At 44.1% G+C, this 24030-nt stretch overlaps 1 protein-coding gene across 4 annotated transcripts in view; it reads left to right on the forward strand.

Moving 5' to 3' along the window:
* The window catches only part of HOATZ (HOATZ cilia and flagella associated protein), a 44143-nt gene extending 20473 nt beyond the window's left edge, over positions 1-23670 (forward strand). For 2 of the 4 annotated variants that reach the window (XM_077249804.1, XM_077249805.1), the window contains one exon: positions 3454-4126. In XM_077249804.1, coding sequence (XP_077105919.1) covers positions 3454-3514 — 61 coding nt within the window. In that variant the 3' untranslated portion in view covers positions 3515-4126. Of the gene's footprint in view, positions 1-3453; positions 4127-22482; positions 22585-23465 lie in introns of those variants that run through there. The other 2 variants (XM_077249802.1, XM_077249803.1) reach the window with 2 other exon arrangements.
* The last annotated feature ends 360 nt before the right edge of the window (positions 23671-24030 follow it).

Consider the following 24030-nt stretch of genomic DNA (forward strand, 5'->3'; position numbering starts at 1 on the left):
CATTTTATACCATCTACCCACAAGTCTTGGCTTCACATCTATACTGCTCAGTACTGTTGTATAATGTCCTCCATGCTGCTGCTTCTTTGTATATGTACTGCTTCTTCCAGTACATTTTTACCATATGCCCACAAGTCTTGGCTTCACAGCTACACTGCTCAGTACTGTTGTATAATGTCCTCCATGCTGCTGCTTCTTTGTATATGTACTGCTTCTTCCAGTACATTTTTTACCATCTACCCGCAAGTCTTACCACCACAGCTACACTGCTCAGTACTGTTGTATAATGTTCTCCATGCTGCTGCTGCTTCTTTGTATATGTACTGCTTCTTCCAGTACATTTTTTACCATCTGCCCACAAGTCTTGGCTTCAGAGCTACACTGCTCAGTACTGTTGTATAATGTCCTCCTTGCTGCTGCTACTTCTTTGTATGTCTACTACTTCTTCTATTACATTTTTTACCATCTGCGTCCAAGTCCTGGCTTCACAGCTACACTGCTCAGTACTGTTGTATATTGTCCTCCATGCTGCTGCTGCTTCTTTGTATGTGTAAGGAAGAGACAGGAGAGCAGGTTTGCCTCTTCTCTGTGTGTGCAGTGTACGGGAGACCTCATAGAGGCTTGTCTCCGGGACAAGTGACATTTCGAGATAGAGACTGATAAATACAGGATACAAGCCATATAATGCCAGGAAATTGTATTAATGATGAATTATCGTTAAAATTCACCTGAAGATACGGATACGCTTTTACCAGTTTCTGCTGCAAATTCTGCTGGTGTAGTTTTACCAGAGACAATTAGAAACCCCACATACAGATTCTGATTTTGGAAGAAGCACATCATTCACTTTTACTTTGTGTGACAATGAAGAATAAGACAATATATCGTATAAAATAAATAAATAAAATTGAAGTGTGTGAACACAGTCTAACGCTCAGATCCTCTGATTGATAAGAGTGTATTACCCGTAAGGTTTCAGCATAGATTTTCATGGCTTTCATCAACTCCTAATAATTAATTTCTCTTTTTTCACAATTCTATCCGTGAACTGTTTGCATTTCGCACTTTGCCGGGATGAACCGTGGATGCGCCGAGTCTGAGGTTTCCTTGCCGCGCAGCTTTCTGTCTGTGTGAGCAGGACAAGACCTCGGTATTGATCCCGCAGCCATTTAATCAACATCGAGACAAAGATTTACCAACGCTGCTGCTGTTCTAGGTGTTTGGGTCAATGTTAATAACATCACGTAACAAGGCCGGGATAATAAAGCGCAATGTATCATTTATGGCGGCATTCAAGGATGCGTCCGCCTCGTGTAATGCAGTGATGATCAACGTGCTTTATGGCGGCATCACAAAAGCAGAAGTGACAGCAACACTACAAACGTCAAGCTAATACAGAAATATATAAACCCCCTGCAAACAATCCGAAGAACTGTACTTGCCCAGCAATAAATACAGTTCTTATAGTAAAAATGTCCTCAAACGGATCATTGCTTGCTGTGCGGCTGAGGGCAGGCGAAGGTGGCCGTGCAAAATTCTGCCCCCCATTAAAAAGGTTTTCCCATCTACACCAGGGTATATTATCACATTATGATTTTGGGGGTCTGACTTCTGGGATGATGCTGAGAATGAAGGGGATGCATTGTTCGCTTAGTGCTGGTCTCCATTCACTGTTTACCCTGCACGATGGTGTCATGTACAGTGTCTGCTCAAGGTACTATAGCAAATGAGACTGGCTGCAGCATAACTCCCAACACCCAACTGTGCAGGGAAACTCTGGTATTGTCCCTTCCCACTAATATATGCTGGTTTTTAGGTCTGGGTGTCTTTCAGTAATATAGGCTGGGTGTGAACTGAGCTGTGGATGTGAGGTGTGTGTTTTTCCAAGTAATATAGCTCTCTTTGTCTCTCCCAGTAATATAGGCTGGATGTTGGTCTGTGTGTCCCTTCCAGTAACATAGACTGGATGTGAGCGCTATGTGTGTCTCTTGGTAATATAAGCTGGGTGTGAGCTGAGCTGTGGGTGTGAGCTCTGTGTCTCTCCCAGTAATATAGGCTGGATGTGAGAGGTATGTGGGTCTCTTCCCGTAATATAGGCTGGATGTGAGGTATGTGGGTCTCTCCCAGTAATATAGGCTGGATGTGAGCTCTGTGTGTTTTTCCCAGTAATATAGGCTGGGTGTGAGCTCTGTGTCTCTCCCAGTAATATAGGCTGGATGTGAGAGGTATGTGGGTCTCTTCCCGTAATATAGGCTGGATGTGAGGTATGTGGGTCTCTCCCAGTAATATAGGCTGGATGTGAGGTCTGTGTGCCTCAGTAATATAGGCTGGATGTGAGGTATGTGGGTCTCTTCCCATAATATAGGCTGGATGTGAGGTCTCTGTGTTTCTCCCAGTAATATAGGCTAGATGTGAGGTCTCCCAGTAATATAGGCTGGGTGTGAGCTCTGTGTGTCTCTCTCAGTAATATAGGCTAGATGTGAGGTTTGTGTGTCTCTCCCAGTAATATAGGCTGGGTGTGAGCTCTGTGTGTCTCTCCCAGTAATATAGGCTAGATGTGAGGTTTGTGTGTCTCTCCCAGTAATATAGGCTGGATGTGAGCTCTGTGTGTCTCTCTCAGTAATATAGGCTGGATGTGAGGTTTGTGTGTCTCTCCCAGTAATATAGGCTGGATGTAAGCTCTGTGTGTCTCTCTCAGTAATATAGGCTGGATGTGAGGTTTGTGTGTCTCTCCCAGTAATATAGGCTGGATGTAAGCTCTGTGTGTCTCTCCCAGTAATATAGTCTGGATGTGAGGTTTGTGTGTCTCTTCCAGTAATATAGGTTGGATGCGAGGTGTGTGTGTCTCTCCCAGTAATATAGGCTGGATGTGCATTCTGCATCTCTGTGCTATTAATATTGGCTTGATTTGAGATCTGTGTGTCCTTCCCCTTAATATAGGCTGGATATGAGCTCTGATTGTTTCTCCTTGTAATATAGGCTGGAGTGAGCTCCGTGTATCCATAATGTTGATTTCTCTATTAGCTCATATATGAGCACAGCTTCTATCCTGCACTCATTTCCTCTTATTCTGCTTTCCTCTTTATCTACAGCTTCTTTTCTCTGTTCTCCCTGAGGATGTAGATATTTTCCCCTCTCCCCATCAGTGCAGATATTTGTACAACCCCTCCCTGCTGCCATCCCTAACACTGAGAGAAGAGGAACAAGTTGGAATGGTGCAGGCAGATCTGAGACCGATTTGTAGCATTTTTGCAGATCACTCAGCTACGTAAAGATCTTGGAAACTTTCTGCATCAGCAAAATGGTAGAAAACCTTTCCTGCAGACTATTTAGAAAGTTGCGATTCCGTACAAACGTGTACAGTGCCTTTTAATTTCCATTGCGATCTGTTCTTAAAAAGAAAGTCTGTTTTTCTCTATATATTGGAGCGTTTCATGTTTTATTTTTTTGTAGGCTACCCCCACCGGACAGCGAAGAGTGCGAAGATATAAAGGCGGTGAGGCAGCTTGTGTAGCTCAATGACGGGACACATCTGACCAGTGCTGGTCTCTGGGACACTTGTTATTTTAGAAAATACGTTATCCAATTCCTTTTATTTTTCCCACAATGAATCAGATTTATTAATCTGGATAAACCTCTATTTTTTCTGGTTTTCCCCTTTGTGGAGAAAATCAATTTAGACAAATTTCTTATTGATTTGAGCCAAAAAGAACCATATTTTCCTCCACATTTTGGCGTCAACCACATTTGCGTTTTATCTTTTAAGTAGAATATATTTTATGGTGGAAATTCTGCATTGGAGAAAGAAGAGCTCAATAGCTCAAGTCAGATCACCTCTTCAGTAAATCAATCTAGAAAGGAGCTGCCAAGTCAGCGAATTAAGAAACTAAAGAAAAGGCAGAACTCTGCCTGAACGGCGGCCTGTCGCACCCATAAGCCTTATTTTATTTAATGAATTGCATTTATTTGTGAATATATAATGAAATATAAAATGTCATAGAATAGTGCAGTGACTGACTGTCCTGGATACAGACTGGTGTTATGTAAGTATCTTTGTATATCAGGAATTACGAAGAGGTTTATATTTCATTAAATCTACTGCCTTTCATTATTATGATGACACATATATCATGGTCTCTGTGCATCGGCATTTTGAGTGTCTTTACTGTCCACTGACCTGTTGCGAAGTGTAATCAGTTTCCAGCAGCAGAGACACAGATATATTATACAAGGCCGGTCTTGTCTCTCTGCAGGAAGTGGGAGCATGTCTTGTCTCTCTGCAGGAAGTGGGGGCGTGTCTTACGGCTCTACAGGAAGTGGGGGCGTGTATTATTGTTCTACAGGAAATGGGGCGTGTCTTATTGTTCTTCAGGAAGTGGGAGCATGTCTTATTGCGCTACAGAAAGTGGGAGCATGTCTTATTGCTCTAGGAAGTGGGAGCATGTCTTATTAGTCTACAGGAAGTGGGGGCCTGTCTTATGGCTCTACAGGAAGTGGGGGCATGTCTTATTGTTCTACAGGAAATGGGGCGTGTCTTATTCTTCAGGAAGTGGGGTCGTGTCTTATTGCTCTATAGGAAGTGGGAGCATGTCTTATTGCTCTACAGGAAATGGGGCGTGTCTTATTCTTCAGGAAGTGGGGGCGTGTCTTATTGCGCTACAGGAAGTGGGAGCATGTCTTATTGCTCTATAGGAAGTGGGAGCATGTCTTATTGGTCTACAGGACGTGGGAGCATGTCTTATCTCTCTACAAGAAGTGGGGGCGGGTCTCTGTCTCTCTACATGAAGTGGGTGTGGATCTTTGTCTCTCTATAGGAAGTGGGGGCAGGTCTTTGTCTCTCTACAGTGAGTGATGGGCCATTGTTTCTCTTCAGCAGGGTTGGGAAATTTTTTCTCTTCCAAGGACCATTTAGATTACGGTCCCCAGGAATCTGCATGGGGCCGGATAAAAGGTCATCAAGGGCCGTAAGTGGACTGCGGGCCTAAGGTCCCCCACCCTTGCTCTACAAGAAGTGGAGGTGGGTCTATGTCTCTCTACAGAAAGTGGGTGCGGGTCTTTGTTTCTCTACAGGAGTCGTGGACTGGTCTTTGTCTACAGTGGGGATATGTAATTTGTCTCTCTACAGTAGGCGTCTCAAGCACGTAGACCATATTCGGCCCTTGAGGCTGCTTGATGCAGCCCACAGTCACTGGATCTCCCCATGACTACGTGCCCTGGCTGTGGAGGAGAAGAGGACGCTGTTCACCGAGGGAGCGAGGTCAGGTGAGAAGATTTTTTTTTTTTAAGTAAAGAGCGAGGTACCAGGATGGGGTCACTACTGCAAGATGGGGACCAGGATAGGGTCATTTCTACAGGATGGGGTCACTGCTGAAAGATGGGGACCAGGATGGGATCAGTACTCCAGGGTGGGGTCACTAATGCAAGATGGGGACCAGCATAGGGTCATTACTACAGGATGGGGTCACTGCTGAAAGATGGGGACCAGGATGGGGTCATTAATGACGATGGAAACTAGGATGTGGTCATTACTGCAAGATGGAGACTGGGATGGGGGACGTTACTACAAGATGGGATACATTACTGCAAGATGGGGACCATGATGAGGACATTACTACAAGATGAGGACTATGATTGGGACATTACTACCAGGTGAGGACCAGTACGGGGGACATTACTACAAAATGAGGACCAGGATGGGGACAGTGCTAAAAGATGTTGGTCAGAACTACTATATGGTACTAGTTGTAAGAAAATATTACTATGTGGGGCCAATAGGGGCACAAAAAATTATAAAAATGAAAAAGAAAAAAAAAAGTTGAAAATAAAATATTTAAAAATATTTTGGCACTTAAAATGCTGCTTTATGTATAAACTAAAGAAAACAATAAAGTGCACATTTGTTATTGCTGCATCCGTAACGACCCAAGCTATAAAACTGTACCATAACCCATACGATGAATGCCATTAAAAATAATAAAAAATTACAACCAAAATACTCAAAAAAAGAATCTTAAGGTCTATAGAAAATAAATATGGTGTCACTAAAAATATAATCTCGTCCTGCAAAGAATGTGGACCTTCAAATTAAATTTTTTTTTTTTATGTGCAGCCCATATACCCAGCTGGGGTAGGTCTTTGTTTCTCTACAAGAAGTGGGGACAGGTGTTTGTCACTCTACAGGAAGTGAGGGCGAGTCTTTGTCACTACAGGAATTGGGGATGTCTGTTCTACAGGAAGTGGGGACATGTCCTTGTCACTCTACAGGAAGTGGAGGTGTGTTCTTTGTCTCTCTTCAATGAATGGAGACGTGTCTTTGTCTTTTTGCAGGAAGTGTGGGCGGAACATGTGGGCATGCCTGAGGAAAATGAAATTACAGCGCCTATAGTGCTGGTAGAATGATGACATGTAGCTGCTCTCTGAAAGAGTGGATAGCAAGTTACATCCACTACCTTGTTGAGAGGTATGTGGGCAGTAATGCCATTCTTTTCTACAAGTTTTGTGTGAAAGAGAGAAGAGAACAGCAAGGTAATAGTCTCATTTTGGGTGAATGACAGGCGCACTTTAATTTTTCATTTTTTTTTTTCTTAGGTAAGTAATGACGTTTTTGCTATATATATGCAATAACTTACTGATTTTTGGTTGCACGGAGTATGGACCCTTTTAACCCCTTTGTGCTGCAGTGTTTTTTTTATTATTTTGTATTGGCATCTTTTATTCAGGAATTAGGCCCCCAGCTGCTGTGACAAGTCAGTTCATTCTTTCTCTGAAATCCTGTTGTGTGTGGGGTCATGGAGGGAGTCATTTTTCTCTCTGTATCTTAGTGTTAAGAGGCGTCAATCACTATTGACCAAAGCATCTGATTGGTTAATGTACGGTGATCAGAATACGCTCCATTCCTGGCCATTGCAGCAGGTGCCTGACTCTGTATGAATAAAGCTGATTTGCTTCATCCATGGGTGTACAAATCATAAAGGGCTCGTTCCTGGCTCATTGTTTCATCACTTTAGTAGTTTGTGACATCCTGCATGAGGATCTCGTCTTCACAGAGGTTATATATATATATATATATATATATATATATAACCTCTGTGAAGACGAGATCCTCATGCAGGATATATATATAGATATATATATATATATACAAATTGAATGTGGGCACCAAGAGTCCGCTGGGGTGAAATGGCTCCAAAATTATATTTTTGCTAAGGCCCCCCTCCCATTTTGTGTGATATTAATGCCCCCATTACTCAGTTAAATGCCAGTCATCTGTGCTGGGAGACATCACAATGATGCAGATTTTGCATGCAGTCCATATATTGGCAGGAATATTCTCACCCATCCAAAACCTTTAGCAAGTGTGCAATACTAGTTTGCAGCCCCCCATTGCTGAAGATTAAGGGATCACACGCTGCGTGTACATGGCGTCCACTGATTGTATATGGATAGAAATGGCCACATATCATGCAAAGTGCTTCTACGTAATGTCAACTTCTGCCTCAAGCTCCAAAAGTAACGCTGTGGATACTGCTAGTAGTTTGTTGCAGGTCTTGGTGCCCAATTTTTTGAAAGATCATTACATTTTTATTGTTTTGCAGCAGAAGGCTCTTTCCCCATCAATAATATATGAGTTGGCAAGTTAGCAAATACATTTTGTGTGGAGATGCAATATAAAATGTCTGGATGCAAAAACTGGTTAATTTCTTTATAGTTTGCATTGCCAAATACTCATCTCTTACTTAAAAATAGCGGCTGGAGTATTGGCTCAAACCTGGAAAAGCAAATTCCGTAGTGTGATTCCCTGTCTTTATTCCTAAAAGATTTGGATAGCTTTTCAATATTTTTAATTACTTAAATACATAGAATTTTGGGTCCAATTTTGGATCGTTTGGTTTCTGCAGCCTCCATATATCACAGTACATAGCAAACTGCAGAATGAGTTACCAGCAAAATCGTCAGTGAGCTCGTTCTCTGATCTGCAGTCATGGCCAAAAGTATTGGTACCCTTGAAATTATCCCGGAAATGGATGGTAGATAAGCAACCCTCAATCAAGTTGCAAAGAAATTCAAGCTGTCCTGCAGGCTCAGTGTGCATCAGTGTCAGCGCGAACTATCCATCGACATGTGACTGAAATGATACACTATGGCAGGAGACCCGGGAAGACCCCACTGCTGAAACAGACACATAACAAAGATAGACTGCAGTTTGCCAAAATGTACATGAGCAAGACGAAATCCTTCTGGGAAAGTGTCTTGTGGATGGAAGAGACAACGATAGAGCTTTTTGATAAAGCACATCATTCTACTGTTTACCAAAAAAGAAATGAGGCCTAGAAGGAAAAGAACACAGTACCTACAGTCAGATGTGGTGGAGGTTGACAGCTGTTTCGGGGTTTTTGCTGCCTCTGCACTGCGTGCCTTGACTGTGTGCAAGGCATCATGAAATCTAAAGATTATCAAAGGATTTAAAGTGGCAATGCAGTGCCAGGGGTCAGCTGATTTATTATCACATCAAAGCTTAATTTTAAATCGGTCATAAATCAGCTTAGAAGATGGGTGTCAGGCTTGGAAGGGGTCAGTCAGTCTCTTTTTGGCAAGAGTTTTATGCAGCACAATTTGCAACTACAGTAAATGGTTTTTCGCACTCTTTAGTACGATGTGTTTGTGTAGGTTTCCTCCGGGTTTTCTCTGGTTATCTCACACACTCCAAAGTCAAATTGATAGAGAATCTAAATTGTGAGCCCCAATGGGGGACAGCAGTGTCTGTAAAGTGCTGTTGAATCTGATGGCGGAGAAATCCAGGAAACAGGGCACCACAAGTCCTCCTTTTAGTAACATTATTGGTAAACGTTTCAGTGTCGCAGGGCTTTTATCAAGCCACAAAAAATGGAGATATGCATTTCAATAGCTTGAGAGATGCCCTGTGTGGTTGAAACGTTGTGATTTTTATGTGCCAATAAAGTTTTCAAAGGAGGACGTCTGGTGCCCTGGTTCCTGGATTTCTCAGTATTGCTACAACCTTGCGGATGGGTGCACAGACAAGAGAGCGGAGCACGAGACTCGGCTATTGCAAACATAAGTGGAATCTGATAACAATGTATCAATAATCATAATCTGCTATACTTGGCGTTGAAATCTGCCCTTTGACCAGCGCTGCCGCTCCATCGGTCTCCGTCAGACCAGAAGAGATCTGACCGCTGAGCCACTGATAGGCTGCACAGCTCAGAACGAATGAAACGGGAGTAAAAAATTAAAAAAACAACTCCAAGCCATTTATGTTACTTCTTTCATTAATGGACCTCAGTAGCAAGAAATTGACAATTTAGTATAAATTACCGTAGTATTATTTTCATTCTGGTGGATACGTTCATGTCGCCACTCTTCCATCTGCCATCACCAATTAACAAACTTTTCGGTCCGGAGTTTGTTTAGAAGATCCACGAGAGCCTTGTGTCAGCCACCGCAGGAGCCATCACACCACTGAAAAGAGATTTTAGAGGGGCAATGTTATTCCAACCAACAATCCTGTTTGGAGACCTAGCTGGAAATTGAGACACCAGACATTTTGAAGCTTTTGAGAATTTTGTCTTAAAAAAAAAAAAAAATAGGTTCCAGAATCAAGAAATAATAGTATTTTCTTCACATTTTCTTTTAAAATGGCAGATTTTTGTCTGCTCAGTAGTCGGACTTAGATGGACACGGCCAAGACCTGAAAGGCCTGCTCATAATCTGACCTCTAGCAACATAGAAGATACTGTATATGAGACCATGACTACATGATATTGCAGCAGCGTTGTCAGGAGCCATCCAGAAGAAAGCAAAGGAAATTTTCCAGCTGGTGACCACCGATATTGTGCCTCCCATGTGTATAGACAGAGGTCTCACAAGTGGCATAACTAGAGTCCGATAGACCCCAGTGCAAGAGGCCAATCATTCTGTGAAGACACATGTGTGAATTAGGGTGAAGCCAGGACATGTTGTACATGCACTTCTCCTTGAAAGCCTGAGAAATATGGGTTGTTTGAGACATTGTTTGGAAGAACAGTGTACTTTGATTAAAAAATTGATTGGAGAGGGCAAAACTTATAAAGTGCAGACAATGATCGGCTGTTCAGCTAAAACGGTCTCCAATTCTTCAAAATGGAAAGCCAAACCAGAGAGACGTGGATGACAATGGAAGACGACCATTTTAATGGATGGAAGAATGTCCAGAATGGCAAAGGCTCAGCCAACAATCACCTCCAGGATGATCACAGACAGTCTCACGTTACCTGTGAAGACTGTGACAGAAGACGCCTGTGTGACACTAATCTCTGAGCAAGAAGTCCTCTCAAAGTCCCACTGATAAAAAAGACATGTACTGAAGAGGATACAATGTGCCAAATAACACATCAACTGGCCTGAAGAGAAATGGAGAATCATTTTGTGGACTGATGAAAGTAAAATTGTTCTTTTTGGGGCCAAGGGCCGCAGACAGTTCATCAGACGATCCCCAAACTCTGCATTCAAGCCTCAGTACACCCTGCAGACAGTGAAGCATCATGATATGGGCATGTTTCTCTTACTATAGTGCCAGACCTAGTTACTGCATACCAGGGATCATGGACCAGTTTGCATATATTAAAATACTTGAGGTGATGTTGCCTTATGCTGAAGAGGATATGCCCTTGTCATGGGGGTTTCACCAAGACAACGTCCCTAAACACAGCAGTACGCGAGCAAAATCTTGGTTCCAGTCCAACAAAATTGAGGTTATGGAGCGGCCAGCCCCATCCCCGGACCTTAATCCGGTTAAACACTTGTGGGGTGACAATAAAAATGCCTTTGATTGGCCACTAGCGTGTATTGCAGCGCACAGACCTGGCGAGTTTCTGCGCAGTAATGCACATTAACTGGATGTGTGTCAGAGAACACACATCCAGTTGAAATTTACGCTGGCGTCGACGGGCCCTTCACACGCATGGGCCTGCTCGCATCCTCTGCGGTCGTTACACCCCAGGATCTCACACTTCCCCAACAAGGGGGTTGTCTGTCTCAATTTTGATCTCAACTTCTACGCTGCTTACCCTGTCTTCGTGTAGAGTAGTGATCATCCAGTTGAAACTCCCCTTTAAAATGAAATAGTAGATCGGGTTTGTGATGACGTCGCTTCTCCGCCTCCTATATAAAGAAATATTTCTTATAAATTCCTACTTAGTTGGTGTATTAGACTCTGAGCCATCGGTGATCTGTTGTACAGGCAATGTATTTATGAAATCCAGTCTGATCAATTTAATTTCAGATCCAGAGTCGTGTAAATGGCTGGTAACCGAAATATCATCTGCGGCTCCTGGCCAGCGCTCAGCCTCTCTCTTTGTTTCCTGATCTCGGTCTTTCATATATGTCCTTTTGTGACTTTCTCTCTTCTGAGGATTTGTTTCCGCACAATGATTTATTTTGTCTCTAGTTTCAGCAGCTTCTTCCATCCCTCGCCTCTCTCTGTCCCGGTGTAACAGGCCAAAGTAACCCTGTCCCAGATTAACCCCGGGTATAATTTGGCCTAGGCCAGAGTATACCCCGGGGTATAAACTGGCCTAGGCCAAACTATACCCAGGCATAAAATGGCCTAGGCCAAACTATACCCCGGGGTGTAAAATAGCCTAGGCCAAACTATACCCCTCCAGGCCACATTATACCCCCCAGGGTTAAAGTGGCCTAGGCTACATTTAACCCTGGGTATATTTTGGCCTAGGCCAAACTATACCTAAGGATGTAAAACAGCCTAGGCCAAACTATAACAGGCCACACTATACCCTCAGGCCAGACTATAGCCTTTTACTGGTTGCTATGGGATTTTACATGGCCACTTTATCCTAGCAACGCCCTGGATACGGTTGGAAAAGGGGTTTATCTACCTTGGGGGGCACCCTCACAGCACTGCGGGGAAGCCGGGGAACCCTTTTACTGGTTGCTATGGGATTTTACATGACCAATTTATCCTAGCAACGCCTTGTATACGCTTGGAAAAGGGGTTAATCTACCTTGGGGGCACCCTCACAGCACTGCGGGGTGGGTGGGGATCCCTTTTGGGTGGGTGGGGATCCCTTTTACTGGTTGCTATGGGATTTTACATGGCCACTTTATCCTAGCAACGCCCTGGATACGGTTGGAAAAGGGGTTTATCTACCTTGGGGGCACCCTCACAGCACTGCGGGGAAGCCGGGGAACCCTTTTACTGGTTGCTATGGGATTTTACATGACCAATTTATCCTAGCAACGCCTTGTATACGCTTGGAAAAGGGGTTAATCTACCTTGGAGGACACCCTCACAGCACTGCGGGGTGGGTGGGGATCCCTTTTACTGGTTGCTATGGGATTTTACATGGCCACTTTATCCTAGCAACGCCCTGGATACGGTTGGAAAAGGGGTTTATCTACCTTGGGGGCACCCTCACAGCACTGCGGGGAAGCCGGGGAACCCTTTTACTGGTTGCTATGGGATTTTACATGACCAATTTATCCTAGCAACGCCTTGTATACGCTTGGAAAAGGGGTTAATCTACCTTGGAGGACACCCTCACAGCACTGCGGGGTGGGTGGGGATCCCTTTTACTGGTTGCTATGGGATTTTACATGGCCACTTTATCCTAGCAACGCCCTGGATACGGTTGGAAAAGGGGTTTATCTACCTTGGGGGCACCCTCACAGCACTGCGGGGAAGCCGGGGAACCCTTTTACTGGTTGCTATGGGATTTTACATGACCAATTTATCCTAGCAACGCCTTGTATACGCTTGGAAAAGGGGTTAATCTACCTTGGAGGACACCCTCACAGCACTGCGGGGTGGGTGGGGATCCCTTTTACTGGTTGCTATGGGATTTTACATGGCCACTTTATCCTAGCAACGCCCTGGATACGGTTGGAAAAGGGGTTTATCTACCTTGGGGGCACCCTCACAGCACTGCGGGGAAGCCGGGGAACCCTTTTACTGGTTGCTATGGGATTTTACATGACCAATTTATCCTAGCAACGCCTTGTATACGCTTGGAAAAGGGGTTAATCTACCTTGGAGGACACCCTCACAGCACTGCGGGGTGGGTGGGGATCCCTTTTACTGGTTGCTATGGGATTTTACATGGCCACTTTATCCTAGCAACGCCCTGGATACGGTTGGAAAAGGGGTTTATCTACCTTGGGGGCACCCTCACAGCACTGCGGGGAAGCCGGGGAACCCTTTTACTGGTTGCTATGGGATTTTACATGACCAATTTATCCTAGCAACGCCTTGTATACGCTTGGAAAAGGGGTTAATCTACCTTGGAGGACACCCTCACAGCACTGCGGGGTGGGTGGGGATCCCTTTTACTGGTTGCTATGGGATTTTACATGGCCACTTTATCCTAGCAACGCCCTGGATACGGTTGGAAAAGGGGTTTATCTACCTTGGGGGCACCCTCACAGCACTGCGGGGAAGCCGGGGAACCCTTTTACTGGTTGCTATGGGATTTTACATGGCCACTTTATCCTAGCAACGCCTTGGATACGCTTGGAAAAGGGGCTTATCTACCTTGGGGGCACTGTCGCAGCATTGCATGGAGGCTGGGGAACTCTTTTCCTGGTTGCTAAGCGATTTCAAATGATCAATCTAAGGTACTTACACCATGTAAAACCCTATAGCAAGCAGGGTGCCCCCAAGGTAGATAAACCCCTTTTCCAAGCATATACAAGGCATTGCTAGGATAAAGTGGTCATGTAAAATCCCATAGCAACCAGTAAAAGGGTTCCTCGGTGTAACAGGCCAAAGTAACCCTGTCCCAGATTAACCCCGGGTATAATTTGGTCTATGCCAGAGTATACCCGGGCATAAACTGGCCTAGGCCAAACTATACCCCGGGGTGTAAAATAGCCTAGGCCAAACTATACCCCTCCAGGCCAGATTATGTAACTAATCTGGGGTTAAAGTTGCCTAGCCCAATTTATACCTCTCAGCTCATATTATACCCCAATGAAATCATTTGCATTGAGTGATATACACAAGAATTACTTAATGCTTCAACATTTTATTGAGAAACCAAACTGACAATTCTTAAAGAGTACCTCCCACTATACAAAACTTTTGCCCATGGCAAAAGTAGTTGTAAAGGGGGGTATTTGTAATGCATATGCATTACAAATACCCCCCCATTTTATAGTTACCTTAGGGGGGCTGCCCGATTACCCCCCCTCGCTAACCGCCGCTGCCCGTCTCCTGGTAGACGGGGTCCCCCTCCTGCCGCTAGGTGGCGCTGCCTCTCCATGCGCCGACGTCACAGCCAGGCGCCATAGAGGAGAGCGGCACCTGGCTAGTGCCGTTGGAGCTTGTAGAAGCAGAGCCAGCACCACCTAGCGGTGGGAGGGGGGGCAATAATTTCTCATTAGCTATAAGTCACTTATCATGCAATGCAATTATCTGGGGCAACAAATCGCCCAACAGTCATTCTGTGTATTATGACATTTAGTCTAGCATGTCCTTGCTACCAAATTAACGTTTAAAGCTAAACACTGATAACAACATTGAAATGATCGTGCTTATTTTCAAGATACAGTGCATGTTCAGTTGTTGACTGCAGATTGAAGCTTGCAGGATATGTCAACCAATCCATGGAGTCACCGACGTTTGTGTAGATTATTATGTCGCAACTCAACAGATTCGCCGTGGTCATGATCTCTGCATCAGTTGCCCAGACTCCATCACGAGAGATTCCAGAGATGTTCACATATTCATTCACATTTTGGTTCAAGTAGTCCTGTAGTTTTTTTGTCAAGTCAGTTTTCATATGGTGGATGACTTTATCTCTGAGAAGGGAATGGTTGTCCTCTGTTCCTGTCAAGATGTAGCTGATGGCCCGGAAGAAGCAGTTTCCATCACCTTTGGTTTTATATGTACGCCGTGGTTGTTCAAGGTCTCGTCTGCATCCACAGTATACAACCTTACTAAACGTAAGGCCAAGAGTGGTGCTAAGATACTTCCTTCTTGAACTTGGTAGTAGGTTGAAAGCCTTAGTTTGCTTATTTTTCTGTGTGGCAGAGTCACTGGAATAATCATCATCGGATGGTGGAGAAGCCTCTTTATCCTGGTAAATCTTTAGGTTGCTGGTGTGGTATGTGTTGCTTAATATCTTGCCAGTTTTGTTGTTCTTAAGTTTTACTCGTCCCTTGGTCAAGGATTCCACAACTAAATAAGGTCCAATCCAGCGTGGTTCCATCTTTGAACCTATGCGTTGAATACGGCGCTGATTCTTGATATAAACTATGGTACCAGCAGTGATTTCTTTGTTGCTTTTGTGTCGGCGATCAAAGGCACACTTCTGGTGTTCTTGAGCAGAGTGGATGTTGGTACTGACGTCTGAGTGCAGCTTTTTAAGAATGCTTGACAGTGTATTTAGCACATCAGGGGTGGCATGATCTGAAATGGGCATGGGATCCACCGTATCATCTTTTGAGGGATTAAGGTCCATGGGAAGCTTGGCCTTCCGTCCATACATGACCTCAAATGGAGTAACCTTGGTTGAAGCATGCACAGATGTGTGATAGGCAAACAGAACACCAGGGATGAATTGATCCCAGTTGTTTCCTTGGTCATTGACAAGCTTACTAAGAGCTTCTTTAAGTGTCCGATTATCACGTTCCCGCTGGCCATTTGTTTGTGGGTGGTATGCAGATGAAATACGGTGATCTGTTTGAAAATGTTCCATCAGGTTGTCAATGATCGAGTTTACAAACTCTCGTCCCTGGTCGCTAATCAGAGTCTCCATACAGCCAAGGCGACAGATAACGGAGTACAAAAAATTTGCCACTGACTTGGCACTCTTATCTGGGACAGCTGTTGCTTCAGTCCATTTGGAGAAATGATCAGTGGCAGCAACTATATATTTGTTGCCATTTGATGTTTCCTGAAGAGGGCCAATCATATCAATCCCAACTAAGCTCCATACTTTTCCAGGCACTGATATACTGTTGAGTGGTGGAGCTTCCTTTGTGATTTTGGGATTTATAACAAAACATTTTTGACAGGCTTTCACATACTGGTGAACGTCATTTTTCATTCCCTTCCAGTAAAACCGGTCAGAGATTTTGGCTAAAGTTTTATCTCTGCCAAAATGGCCCCCAGATATTGGGTTGTCATGACAGGCCTTCAGGATATTTGGCAGTCGACTTTTAGTAAGAACCTCCTTTTCCCTATGATAAACAATTCCTCCTTGGGCTCGATATGGCTTTGCTGTTTGTCTAAACTGGGACTTGGCATTTGCACGTTTCTCAGGAGGTAGATCGTAGGTATACTGAGGGTACCTTTGTTCTGTTGCAGTGTAGAATCTCAAAAGCTGGTCATACAATTGATCTTCCATGGTTGTCAAAATTGGAAAAGATTTGGTGTCATAGAGAGCAGAGAGGTGTCATAGAGAACATACAAAACAAGTTATCATTAACTATGCACTGACAGGACAGCGCCATCTACTGTCAGTTCAGATCTGCACACTTTTCAACAAATAAGCAATAGGGTGAGAAAAACAGTGAAGTGATAACATTATGGCCTAGAGAAATACTATAAAAACTATTTTATACCCCCTGGTATAAAGTTTATCCCCCGGGGGTATACTATGGCCTAAGTCAGCTTTTGAATTTTTGTGCTGTTTCCTTCCTCAGTAAAAGGGTTCCCCGGCTTCCCCGCAGTGCTGCGAGGGTGCCCCCATGGTAGATAAACCCATTTTTTAAGCGTATCCAAGGCGTTGCTAGGATAGAATGGCCATGTAAAATCCCATAGCAACCAGTAAAAGGGTTCCCCACCCACCCCGCAGTGCTGTGAGGGTGCCCCCAAGGTAGATTAACCCCTTTTCCAAGCGTATACAAGGCGTTGCTAGGATAAATTGGTCATGTAAAATCCCATAGCAACCAGTAAAAGGGTTCCCCGGCTTCCCCACAGTGCTGCAAGGGTGCCCCCAAGGTAGATAAACCCCTTTTCCAAGCGTATACAAGCCGTTGCTAGGATAAAGTGGTCATGTAAAATCCCATAGCAACCACCTAAGGGGTTAACCACCTATCCTTAAGTGCTGCGAGAGTGCCCCCAAGGTAGATAAACCCCTTTTTCAAGCGTATTCAAGGCGTTGCTAGGATAGAGTGATCATGTAAAATCCCATAGCAACCAGTAAAAGGTTTCCCCACCCACCCGCAGTGCTGCAATGGTGCCCCCAAGATAGATAAACCCCTTTTCCAAGCGTATCCAAGGTGTTGCTAGGATAGAGTGATCATGCTATATCCCATAGCAACCAGTAAAGGGGTTCCCCACCCACCCCTCAGTGCTCGTCAGTGCCCCCTAGGTATACAAAGCCCTTTTCCAAGCATATCCAAGGCGCCAAGACAACGAGCTGGCACGAGCAGGGCTGAAGATTTCATGTCACATGTGACTATAGGGAGGGGGTGGGGCTTAGAAAGGGAGATCCCTGGCGTCACCAGAGGTGGAGGAGCTTGAAAAGGAGCAGTGCCCGATGGGAGGGGGAGCTGTGACCTAGAAGAATGAGCAGCTTTCCCTCAGCTTACCCTGGGGGGTATAATCTGGCCTGGAGGGGTATACTTTGGCCTAGGCTATTTTATACCCCGGGGTATAGTTTGGCCTAGGCCAAAGTATACCCGGGGTATAATCTAGCCTAGGCCACTTTAACCCCGGGTATAGTCTGGCCTGGGGGTATAATCTGGCCTGTTACACCGGGAAAAACATTGTAAAGTTTAGGTTATTCATCTGGATTACAGACAGTAGAACGGAGTCTGCAGCTCAGGAACATGCACCAGCAGCGGCGTGTTGTAAAAGAGCTTGGGCAAAGCAACAGGTTATGAGGTACAAGATGAACACCCAGTCGATGGGAGCTGAGCTGCGGTGCCACAGAACAGCCTGATCAGTGAAGGTGGTGGATGTCTAACTCTCACCAACAGAAAGACATCAAGGCAATCCAGAGTTTACCTGCAGACTCCTAATGAAAGTCCATGTAAAGCCAAACCTTATGGAGTACACAATATACACACAGATTATTACTAGTTATTGTCATAGCGCCATTTTTTCCATGGCGCTTTACATGTGAAAAGAGGTATGCATAATAAAAACAAGTACAATAATCATGAACAATACAAGTCCCGACTGGTGGAGGAGGAGGGAGGACCCTGTCACAGTCTACAAGGGATGGGTGAGGATAAAGTAGGTGAGGGTAGAGCTGGTTGTGCAGCGGTTTGGTCGATCGGTAGTTACTGCAGGTTGTAGGCTTGCTGGAAGAGGTGGTTCTTCAGGTTCCTTTTGAAGGTTTCTATGGTTGGTGAGAGTCTGATATGTTGGGGCAGAGAGTTTCAAAGTAGGGGGGATGCATGGGAGAAATCTTGTATGCGATTGTGGGAAGAGGAGATGAGAGGGGAGTAGAGAAGGAGATCTTGTGAGGATCGGAGGTTGCGTGTAGGTAAGTACCGGGAGACGAGGTCACAGATGTATGGAGGAGACAGGTTGTGGATGACTTGGTATGTCATGGATATGGTTTTGAACTGGAGTCGTTGGGTAATGGGGAGCCAGTGCAGGGCTTGACAGAGAGGAGAGGCCGGGGAATAGCGGGGGGACAGGTGAATTAGTCTGGCAGCACAGTTTAGTATAGATTGGAGGGGTGCGAGAGTGTTAGGAGGGGACAAAGCAGGAGGTTGCAGTAGTCAAGGCAGGAGATGAAAGGGAGGGAAATATCGAAAGACTGATCGTCACTTCCAAACAGAAATCTGGTGTGAACAGGTGCTTATTAAGAGTAGTCATCTCCATATATAACTAACAAAGTAGCACTCTGTAGCGCTATAGCATGTAAATATGAAATTTGAGTTGCATTACTGCACTAGAAAATAAGAAAATTTGAGAATACTTAGTGCATAAATTGGCCAAGTCATGTGTCCCTGGCAGCCACGATAAGGTGATTGTTGTTGCTGGGGGGGTGAGAGAGACGGCAGATTCCAATGAACATCATAGGATACAGCCTAAATTCTACAGGGGTTACATAATGCAGGTACAAGTTCACAGATTCATACCCTAAGAGAAGAGCCTTTTTACTGGAAACACCAATCCAAAAATGAATCAGATATCAGGGCACATATAAAAAGGCAGAGTCAAGGTCAAAGGTCTGTATATCCCTGAAGAAGGTGCGTGCAACGAAACGTCAAAGGGGCATTGCTCTCCATTTTAAACATTCAGAATTCCTGTTCAAGATACACCTCTAGCGGCGGCTTATCTTTCCTAAAAGCAAAAGGATTGGGCACTGAAATTCCACCTGCCTGATCCTTCTCTTCATTTGTCAAGGAAGAGTCAGGAGTCCTTGTCACGGATCCCTACTCCGTGGTGTAACTAGTTTGTCACGTGCCTGCTCTCGGCACGTGACTTGGGTTGTGCCTGCAAGGGTTAATCTATCTCCTACTCTCAGTCCAGCATCCAACCTCCTATGCTGTAATAGGAGCATAAATCACACACCGCCCTAGGCCACACACCCGCTCATACACGCTGCCACCACTCACCGAATACATGGGTGATGAGTTCTGGAAATATTAGTACTAATAATGTCTACCACTCATAAGGCTCACACACCTTCGGCTATGGATTCTTTTAGAACATTCAAGGTTGAACTTGTTAAAGTTTTATATTTTAATACAAAAAGGTTCAGTGCTTACAGTAAGAAAAGGTATAAAAATATGATAATAAAAAGACATACAACTTATGCAAAACAGTATAAAAATAAACAGGAGAAACTTACAGAAATCATCTAACTGGTAGCTTGCTTTCTGCTCCCTGAGGGGGGGGGGTGTGAATGGAGTTGGTGGAACACATCAGCGTCTCAGGCTGCCCTCACATGTGAACATGTTTCTCTGTATACAGCCCTAATTTATAGCTTTGGTCTGGAGGTCAGGTTTCTAGACCAGCCCCTCAGGTTAATATCATAATTGCTTGTTTTTTTATTGGACCACGGCCGCGCCCCCAATGAGTATATTATTTACTCTTGAGATCCTTTGTGTAAAAGTTCTCACAGATACTATCAGGCCGTAATTAACATCTCTCTTCCAAGAGCTAGGAGGTGTCAAATGTTACCTTTCTTCTTGGCCTCCAGCAGGACCCCCTGGTGAGATTGGAGACAGAAGTCTACTTGTCTCAGGAAAATGCATGTTAACACCTGAGTGCAATCTGCAGCTTTTCAAGACAGATGTTACATTATTGCCAGTGACACAATAAATCTATACATAGTCCAATATATATATATATATACAGTGACTACAAGTAGTATTCAACCCCCTGCAGATTTAGCAGGTTTACACATTTGGAATTAACTTGGCATTGTGACATTTGGACTGTAGATCAGCCTGGAAGTGTGAAATGCACTGCAGCAAAAAAGAATGTTATTTCTTTGTTTATTTTTTTGTAAAATTGTGAAAAGTCTTTTCAGAGGGTCATTTATTATTCAACTCCTCAACCCCCCAGAATTCTGTTTGGTTCCCCTAAAGTATTAAGAAGTAGTTCAGGCACAAAGAACAATGAGCTTCACATGTTTGGATTAATTATCTCTTTTTTCAGCCTTTTCTGACTATTTAAGACCCTCCCCAAACTTGTGAACAGCACTCAAACATGGTCAACATGGGAAAGACAAAGGAGCATTCCAAGGCCAAGGCCATCAGAGACAAGATCGTGGAGGGTCACAAGGCTGGCAAGGGGTACAAAACCCTTTCCAATGAGTTGGGCCTACCTGTCTCCACTGTTGGGAGCATCATCCGGAAGTGGAAGGCTTATGGAACTACTGTTTGCCTTCCACGGCCTGGACAGCCTTTGAACGTTTCCTCCCATGCTGAGGCCAGGCTTGTCCGAAGAGTCAAGGCTAACCCAAGGACAACAAGGAAGGAGCTCCGGGAAGATCTCATGGCAGTGGGGACATTGGTTTCAGTCAATACCATAAGTAACGTACTCCACCGCAATGGTCTCCGTTCCAGACGAGCCCGTAAGGTACCTTTACTTTCAAAGCGTCATGTCAAGGCTCGTCTACAGTTTGCTCATGATCACTTGGAGGACTCTGAGACTGACTGGTTCAAGGTTCTCTGGTCTGATGAGACCAAGATCGAGATCTTTGGTGCCAACCACACACGTGACGTTTGGAGACTGGATGGCACTGCATACGACCCCAAGAATACCATCCCTACAGTCAAGCATGGTGGTGGCAGCATCGTGCTGTGGTCCTGTTTCTCAGCCAAGGGGCCTGGCCATCTGGTCCGCATCCATGGGAAGATGGATAGCACGGCCTACCTGGAGATTTTGGCCAAGAACCTCCGCTCCTCCATCAAGGATCTTAAGATGGGTCGTCATTTCATTTTCCAACAAGACAACGACCCAAAGCACACAGCCAAGAAAACCAAGGCCTGGTTCAAGAGGCAAAAAAATCAAGGTGTTGCAGTGGCCTAATCAGTCTCCTGACCTTAACACAATTGAAAACTTGTGGAAGGAGCTCAAGATTAAAGTCCACATGAGACACCCAAAGAACCTAGATAACTTGGAGAAGATCTGCATGGAGGAGTGGGCCAAGATAACTCCAGAGACCTGTGCCGGCCTGATCAGGTCTTATAAAAGATGATTATTAGCTGTAATTGCAAACAAAGGTTATTCCACAAAATATTAAACCTAGGGGTTGAATAATAATTGACCCACACTTTTATGTTTAAAATTTATAATAATTTAACTGAGCAACAAAACTTTTTGGTTTGTAAGATTTATGCATCTGTTAATAAATCCTGCTCTTGTTTGAAGTTTGAAGGCTCTAACTTATTTGCATCTTATTAAACCTGCTAAATCTGCAGGGGGTTGAATACTACTTGTAGGCACTGTGTGTGTATGTATGTATGTATATATATATATATATATATATATATATATATATATATATATATATATATATACACATATATATATATATATATATATACAGTATATATATATATATATATATATATATATATATATATATATACACACATATTTCACCACAGTCCTCCATATATATCAGATGATCAGCCAGATTTGCCAAAATAGACCGGTTTGGCTTCCTTCCATCTAAAGCCTATGGGCTCCTTAACCCCTGATGCAGCACAAGCCGACAGTCACACTTAGCTGAAAAAAATACCTTGGTGGTTGTCGGAGTCTAGTGTGTATATCCTCACATCACTATTGCATCCAGAACTTATTGACTGGGACTTGCATGGAATCTGCCATGGTCCTACTTTTACTTTTTGCCCACAGCGGTTAATAGTTTCCTAGAGGTGTATCTCTTGCCCAGTACCGGCCTGTGGCCCTTATTGCTTTGTTATTGGACACTTACAGTATAAGAAACAATCGCAGCTCCCACTTTTAGCTTCCGCGCATACCCAAAATATGACCATGGTTTATATTCATCCCTCTTTAAATAGTATTTATTGTTTGTTTTCATTCAGTTTCCTATTGTCCGTTTCTCATAAAGAAGCCTCCAGCTCAGGATTTCCTTTCACGTCAAACCATTTGGAAGAGTAAACCAACTGGACAGTGGTCAGGAAATTGTGAGCATCAGTCTTTCTTCACCAGAAATGAAAGCATGGCTGAGAGTCAGAAGTCTATTATGGGGCGTATTTAACCCAATATGCTTTGTAAAAACATAACTCGATCTATTGGATCTGTGCTAAATCTAGACCTTGTCTTACCAAAGTGTGTACGAAGGCTGAAAAGGACTGTCAGTAGCCGGGCCAAGCAATTATTGTACCCCCAACCCAGTAACAACGCCCGCTAAGTGCCCTCTTAAAACAAATAAGTAATGATGCCTTCCAAGAGTCTCCTCCACCACTTTTGTGCCACTACTAGTGATGAGCGAACGTGCTGGGATAAGGTGCTATCGGAGCATGCTCGGGTGCTAACCGAGTGTCACCGGCACGCTCGAAAAGTATGTTCGAGTCCCTGCAGCTGCATATCTTGTGGCTGTTCAACAGCCGCAACAAACAGGAAATCCCTCCATGTGTTGCGTCTTTCAAATAGCCACGAGACCAGAACATAGTCGAGCGTGCCGAATACACTTGGTTACCGCCCTTTCCGAGCACGTTCGCTCATCACTAGCCACTACACAAAGAAAATAGAAAAAGAGTCAATTCCGCTCTCCACTCCTGTGTTAGTAATAAACCTCTGGGGTGGACAGTCTGGGTGTGGAGCTCAGAGTATGCACTGGTCAAATAGCTCTCAATGGTCCAAAAGATGTACTCCAACACCAAACAGAAGTAGTTAAAACTTAGCCTTTAATCAGATTGGATAGAAAAGTTAAAGGTTTTTCAACCCAAAACACGTTAGCATTATGTTTTTTTATATGAGCACATTCTCCCAATTTTTTTATCCTATATGATTATGATTGAAGGGTAAGTTTTAATTACTTTCTTTTGGTTTTGGTGGTGTATAGCGTCTTCGTTTGGACCTTTGAGAACTTTCTGCCGCAGCCAACAAAAAAACAAGGTTTATACTCACCTAATCCGTGAGACCCAGTCCTCATGAGCAGCAGCACTGGAACAGAAGTAATAACTCGTGCGTTAAAGAATAAGATTGATAAGAATCTCTCTAATGATATGTGATGTTGAAATAAATAATTCAGAGCATTCTACGCTTCACCTCTGTCTTTGTGTGAGGTTATTCTGCCCTCCGGACGGTCGTAAGTAACAGCTTCAAGGGAGAAGAATAACCCATTACTCTGAAACGCTAGCAATGCTATGTCTCAGAGGCGGAAGGTTACCATAGAAAAATATAAGAACGTAGTACTACTGGTCAGTGGTCACACTCTTGCAAGTGGACTGGCCCTTCTGGTTGCCCTGTTTATAGCCCATCCACCTGATTTACCAGTTTCCAAGTCAAATTGCAGGGAGTTTAGTAATTTGCTTAAAATAAGACTCAGTGGGTATGTATGTTTTTATTAGGAGTAGTAGACGTGCACTATATTCATGACCCAGGTGACTTAAGGGCCAACTTCCTGC

The sequence above is a fragment of the Ranitomeya variabilis genome, chromosome 4 (genome assembly GCF_051348905.1).
Source record: "Ranitomeya variabilis isolate aRanVar5 chromosome 4, aRanVar5.hap1, whole genome shotgun sequence".
In the NCBI taxonomy this organism is placed as follows: Eukaryota; Metazoa; Chordata; class Amphibia; order Anura; family Dendrobatidae; genus Ranitomeya; species Ranitomeya variabilis.